At 57.7% G+C, this 6,685-nt stretch overlaps 1 protein-coding gene across 1 annotated transcript; it reads left to right on the top strand.

The window, feature by feature from the left end:
* Positions 1-2,432: 2,432 nt before the first annotated feature.
* Foxb2 (forkhead box B2) lies at positions 2,433-6,323 on the top strand. Its single transcript, XM_042261464.2, has one exon. The coding sequence runs from the start codon at positions 3,808-3,810 to the stop codon at positions 5,092-5,094; it is 1,287 nt and encodes a 428-aa protein (XP_042117398.2). The 5' UTR covers positions 2,433-3,807; the 3' UTR covers positions 5,095-6,323.
* Positions 6,324-6,685: the final 362 nt, after the last annotated feature.

Below are 6,685 nucleotides of genomic sequence, written 5' to 3'. Positions count from 1 at the left end.
ATCAATAAATACCAGGCCACATATTTCCCTGCAGTTTTTAAAAAACTGCCATCCATATAGCCAGTTCATTGCAATAAAGCTTAACGTGGAACTCCGGGTCACAGCAAAGCGTCACCAGTAATTGCCGAAAGGGTAAACCAAATAAATACGTCTTAGATGCAGACACTTAGTGACTGCCGGCATCTGGATTGTGTAGTTGCTTGTAAGTGGGGTGGGGTGAGCTGGGGTGGGGGGTAGGGTGGAGATTACACCGGGAAACTTAAATCCAACGGTTTGGTGCTGTGGCGGTTACAAGAGATGATTTTCTGGAACTGGATGTGCAGGCAGCTGGAGAAGGCGCGTTCTGGTCCCGGCTGCTGCTGCTGCTGCTGCTGCTGCTGCTGCTGCAGCAGCCGCTGCAAGCTACACAGCTTGTCTGAATGAAATCAACCTGGGGAGGCCGGGAGAGCGAAAAGGCCCTATCACAACTGCCCAGGTTGGGTGACGAAGCTGGGATCCACTCTTGCAAATCCCCGAGGATTCTGTACGGCGGCAGCGGCGGTCTGCCCTCCTGGGTCCAAATCGTCTGGCGCGTGGCTCCTGGTCAGCTCTCGTGGCCGCGTGAACCAGCTGGAGCCCCGGTGGTGCGCGACGGTCTCTTCCCTTGCCAAATCCACAATGAACGCTACAGCTCGTGGGCCCCTTCGCAGCCCTCGGCCTTCGCTGCTCTGGTCTGGATGATCTAAATTGCACAGAGCTGGCCGCCGCCGAATTGGGTTTGGCTGGCCCAAGCTGGGGACATAGACCACCCGTCTCGCGTCTCTTGGCGATTAACTCTAGGTGGCGGCGGCGGGTTGCCCAACTCTAAGGAGAGTCGGGCCTCGCAGCTGTATAAGGTTCAGGGGTCCAGGTTGCAGGCTGAGTTTGCCCCTCACGGCCTGAAAGGGCTCTTCCCCAGCATTGGATTCCGGGACGCCCCGCGGGCCACTTGCCCAGGGAAGGAAACGTCCTTGACTGATCCCAGAAAAGAGGCACCGCGGGTCCCGGATCCCGCGGAAGAGATGCCCTAGCGAAGCATCAACAAAAGATGTCATTTGCCTGCAACAGCCTTTAAGCGCCAGCCAGGCGTGTGGAGCTGCTGGTAGAGGCGTCACAAGGGTGGGTAGACCCCAGCCTGCACGGTTGGACAGGAGCAGGAGTGACCCGCCTCCCGCGGATTTGGCTGTCACTGTAACTGTGGGCGCCCTGGGGAAATCCTCTGAGACTTCTCAGGGGTCGCTCCGCTGCTGGGCTCCGTAAACTGCCTCAGTTAATGAAAAACCTAGCAGAGATTCCTTTGGCGCGAGAAAGTTCTTGACGTGAAGTGACAGTGGGGGCGTCTTCTTGCTTCTTAGGCCAGGCGACAAGGCTGCATCCTCTCTCCCGCCGCCGCCCCCGCCGCCCTCATCAGTCTTACTCATTTGATCTTACCACCTATCGGATAGGATTGGTCCTATCCTAAGAGGACCAATTGGCCAAACAGCAGGAGCCAGAGGTTTCGCTGAGGGCTGAGAACCGAGACAGCATCTGCCCTGCTCGTCTCACTCCAGGGTCTGAGACAAGAGACCAAGTAGGGACACACCCCCATTCTACCACTTACCAAACTCCAGAAGCTTTTCTTAGACCTGTAGCCAAGACTACAGGTTAGAGCCCACCTTTCTAGCCACTGAGCCAAAGACTTCTGACTCTGTCTGGGTTTGTGCTTAGGAGAGAAATTCAAATCCGAGGGAGCCGCGTCGCCTTTAACTGCCCTTTTCAAGTGAGGAAACTAGAAAGAATCCTTAAATTTTCCAACTTCAGAGAAAAAAAAAATACTGAAACTGAGTCCCAGAGACAGGAATAGTGAGAATACTTGTTTCTAAATTCTATTCTCTACCAGCTTGAGAGAGCAAATGTGACCCAAACCAGAGAAAGACTTAAGGTTCTTTGAATGGGCGTTGAGATTTCAGCCATGAGTATGCGGGTGAGTGCCCCAGTCAAGCAAGGGGCCCTTTACCCCGGCTCAGCTACTGTTCCCTTACAGGTCACCCGACGGTCTGGGCGATATCTTGGCTTCCTGTGTCATTTTAATGATAATCTTCCCGCTGGTAAGGAGAATAGCTACACAACCAGGTGATGAGACCCCCTCAGCCCTCAATTTCTCTTTCTTCCCCTCCCTCTGATAGCGCCACCTCAAAGAAGCCTCATTCAGTCTGTTTTCCAGGGAGACGGATAGAAGTTTCGCGCCCCCACCCCCAAGCTTCTTTCATCCCAGCTTCCCGCCTATTGTCCTTCAGCCCTCTAAACCAAGGTTCTGGAGTGCAAAGACCAGTCCTCGCCTCCCTAAACCTAGCGCGCATACCCGGCCAAGATGTAGGCCGTGCCTAATAAAATCAGGACCAAGTTGGCGGTTGACGAAAACGCCCCAGCTCTTCTTTCTATTGGCTTCCACCTACAACCCTCTGGGCATCTCTATTTCTCCAAGAGAAGAGGCGTTGAAGACAATGATGCTCCAAACTGGAGACCGAGTGGCTAGCACACCGGGAAACTAGGAGAGGGTGGGTGAACAGACCCGGGCCTGGGTGAGAACAAGCCCTGCCCCCTTGTTGTGAGTCTTAGACCTTGTGGAATACAGCAGCAGGGACCTCGCCTAGACAGTGACCCCTTTTCAGTGGTCAAACTGCGCTCCCCAGCCAACCGGGCTGCCGCCTGGGCTGGCAAGGCTGTCGTAAATGCAAAGGGTCCGGGTACCCAGTGGAAATGGATAAGGGGCGGAGACGAGACACTGTGCCTTCTTGCCCCCTTCTTCCGCGAAAGACTAGGCTGGGGAGGCGGCGAGTCCCTCAGCCTCGGTCATGTGATAGTCTCCAAGCGCAAGCTGCAGGGGTCTCGGCGTCTCGGGGACCATTACAAAACGCAGCCAGGAGAGCGCGTCGCTGCCACAGCAGCGCTTCTTCTCAAAACCCGCGGGGCAGAGCGGCTGCAGCTGCAGCGCAGACGGCTGTGCCGACCGGGCGAGCCGGGTCCTGGCCTGTCTCCGCCGTCGCCCCCTGCAGCCTGAGGCTAGCTCCGGGAGTCCTGAGCACCCTCCCCTCCGTAGAGACTGCAGGGGCCTCTGCTGCAGACACCACCAAACTTTTTTCCCTCGGAACCACCACCTAGGGCTCGATGCCTCTTCCATCCTCAGGATCCCCTGAGAAAGAGGGTACGGGCTGCTAGAAGAGTGTTCTCTCTCCCCTTATCCTGCCCCTCCTCTCTCACAAGAACTGAACTCCAGCGCGGACGGACCCAGTACCAGGTCAGCTTCCAAAGCCTTGAAAAGTCGGGTCAGCAGTGGCCTCGGGACAGCTAGCGCGGACGGGGTTTTAAAGAGCCAGAGTCTCCACCGCCCAGTCGGTTTGATCCGAGCTGCCCTTGTATCGAGAAAGGTCAAAGAGGCCAAAAAGGAATCATTCAACCGCCTTTCGCTCCGCAGTTCCAGACTAGTCACTCGAGCCGGGAAAGACTCAGAGAAAACCAAGGTAAAGCTGGCGAGCCTCTCTGGCTACTGTGCGGGCCTGTCGGCGACAGTCCAGACCCAAAGTTGTGAGCACCGTCGAGCTGCATTGGCGCGAAAAGCCAATCGTGGGGACTTAGGCAGCTCCCAGAAGGAGGAGGACCGAACCAAAGGGGTCCTGGGGGTTGAGAGGGCTCGCGATCCGGGTTGCACAGGTGGAGAGAGAGTTCGAGGGGACACTTAGGCCGGGATCCGGCTTCCGAGGGGCGTCGAGGCCCACTGTGGGCCAGGAGGAGGTGGAGGAGCTTGGGAAGATGCCACGGCCGGGGAAGAGCTCGTACAGCGACCAAAAGCCGCCCTACTCGTACATCTCACTGACAGCCATGGCCATCCAGCACTCGGCTGAGAAGATGCTGCCTCTGAGCGACATCTATAAGTTCATCATGGAGCGCTTCCCCTACTACCGCGAGCACACGCAGCGCTGGCAGAACAGCCTGCGCCACAACCTCTCCTTCAACGACTGCTTCATCAAAATCCCGCGGCGGCCGGACCAACCCGGTAAGGGCAGCTTCTGGGCTCTGCACCCTGACTGCGGTGACATGTTCGAGAACGGCAGCTTCCTGCGGCGCCGCAAGCGCTTCAAGGTCCTGCGCGCAGACCACGCTCACCTGCACGCGGGAAGCAGCAAGGGCGCGCCCGGTACGGGGCCCGGGGGCCATCTGCACCCCCACCACACCCACCACCCGCACCACCACCACCACCATCACCACCACGCGGCACACCATCACCACCACCACCACCCGCCCCAGCCGCCGCCGCCGCCGCCGACGCACATGGTGCCCTATTTCCACCAGCAGCCGGCTCCGGCTCCGCAGCCGCCACACCTCCCGTCGCAGCCCGCTCAGCAGCCACCGCCGCAGTCGCAGCCTCCGCAGCCGTCCCATCCCGGCAAGATGCAGGAGGCGGCGGCCGTGGCGGCGGCAGCGGCGGCGGCGGCGGCCGCGGCGGTGGGCAGCGTGGGGCGTCTGTCTCAGTTTCCACCCTACGGGCTAGGCTCGGCCGCCGCCGCCGCGGCCGCCGCGGCCGCGTCCACCACGGGCTTCAAACACCCCTTCGCCATAGAGAACATCATCGGGAGGGACTACAAGGGCGTGCTGCAGGCTGGGGGGTTGCCTTTGGCATCGGTCATGCACCACTTGGGCTACCCGGTGCCAGGCCAGCTCGGCAATGTCGTCGGCTCGGTGTGGCCTCATGTTGGCGTGATGGATTCGGTGGCCGCCGCGGCCGCCGCCGCCGCCGCAGCTGGGGTCCCGGTAGGCCCGGAGTATGGGGCGTTCGGGGTGCCAGTCAAGGCCCTGTGCCACTCGGCAAACCAGAGCTTGCCAGCTGTACCTGTGCCCATCAAGCCCACGCCTGCGCTACCACCCGTGACCACGCTGCCGCCGGCGCTGGCAGTCCCCGCGGCGTCCCAACAGCTGCCTGCTCCTTCCACCGTGTGCGCGGCCGCCGCCTCACCCACAGCCCCGCTCTTGGAGGCCACCGCAGCCAGCACGGCTGACAGTAAGGGAGGCTCCCTGCACTCGGTGTTGGTGCACTCCTAGGGGAGGAGACACCTGGCTGGCGAGAGACTGAGTCAACAGCCCCAGATCGAGGGAGCATCCCAACGAGGCAAAGTTGGCTTCGAGCAAAAAAAGAAGATATTTTAGAAACTGGTCGACAACTCAACAGTGGAGGCTCCACTGGTCTGAATAAATGTAACCTCCTGGTGTCTGTGTTTTTACTATCTTGTAAATCAGATTCATGAATGCCCATTTCCAGGTAAGAGTTTCTATTGTAATAAAAAAAAAATCGGTAAGTTATGGGGGAGGGAGCAAAAACGGTTAGGGGAAACTCATTTCAGGCAAAGAGGAAGCGGAGATCACCCCTTTCCTGGAGCAGAAGCTGGGGAACCCGGAGCAGAAGCCCAAGAGAGTGCCGGAAATGGAGTTCAGACTACAAGTTTCCGTCTGCGGGTCTCCAGCGTCCGCAGCCGCCTCCCCACTAAGGAGAACTCGTGTTAGGTGATAAGGAAAAGGCTGCATGCGTTTGGTCTCGTTATTTCCTTGGTCAGGAAAAAGGACAAGAAAACGACGCCACGAATAAAGTCGCTTTGACGGGGTGGGGGTGTTTAGTGGGACCTTAGGGAAACGGTTACATTTCTAGGCTGTGACCCGAGGTCGAGGAGGATAGTAGACACAGCTAAAGTAATTAGTTCGCACAAAAGAGAATGGCGGCGGCTTAAAGAGCAAAGCTCCAGATTCCAAAAGTAAAGTTCGGGGAGGTGCCCCCCCCCCCCGAGAGAGACAATAAAGGCGACTTTCCACCTGCGTCTCCTCTGTGGATCAATCGGGTGAGAAACGGTTACGGAGCCTGAGAACACAGTTCATTCCCACGACCAGTTCCATGTGGACTTAAAAAAAAAGTCACTTGTATCACGGATGTTTGCTCATCTATTAGTGCGAGGATGCCTAGTCACCTCGGGGAGAGGGGCGCGCGTCGGGGAGGAGGGGGTGCCTTTTGGTGGCTGTCCGCTTCCATCTCCTGGAGCCCAAACGAGGAGGCGTCACCTTCGCTTGCTGCGTGTCTTTTTAGGCGAATTCTTCAGTTACCGTTTGTGAATAAATTCACCCCGTCACTGTTGCCCTTCTTGGGTTTTGAGACCCAGGAGCAGCACTTTACTGGCAACAAACTTAGGGAGGGGTGCTGAGTGGCCCTAGCTCCAAGTCCCCTCTGGCTGTGTGCGCGCCGCTTCGTTCCTGTCTGCCAGTGTTGTATCGGGTGTTCATTAAAACGTCTCTCTGGATATACGCATGCCGGTGTGAGGCTGTTCTCTTCTTAGCAGATGAGGCCACAGTTGAACATTCGCCCCCAGTCCTTAATTTCTTAACTTCAGAGTTTCAAGAGGCCTGAGATCAACGGGAGAGCCATCTCTGGGGACAGTGTTCCTTGCTGGTTCTGTGCTCCATCCACACAGCTGGCTACTTTCTACCCATTTTCATCCCTCTACTTTCCTAACTGAAAATTTCTTTAAGCCCATGTCAACATTAGAGTCTGAATTGGCAAAACCCGCAGCAGTAAATTTTTCCTATCATCACCCATCGGCAACCTTTTCTGAGGTTGGCAGGGCCCAGATCTAGGGGCCGGCGCCCACAG

Source organism: Peromyscus maniculatus, chromosome 1 (assembly GCF_049852395.1).
Source record: "Peromyscus maniculatus bairdii isolate BWxNUB_F1_BW_parent chromosome 1, HU_Pman_BW_mat_3.1, whole genome shotgun sequence".
Taxonomy (NCBI): domain Eukaryota; kingdom Metazoa; phylum Chordata; class Mammalia; order Rodentia; family Cricetidae; genus Peromyscus; species Peromyscus maniculatus.
This window is presented reverse-complemented; position numbering and strand designations above follow the sequence as displayed.

Coding starts and splice junctions, on each gene's coding strand:
- Foxb2 (XM_042261464.2), top strand. CDS start 3,808: ATGCCACGGCCGGGGAAGAGCTCGTACAGCGACCAAAAGCCGCCCTAC.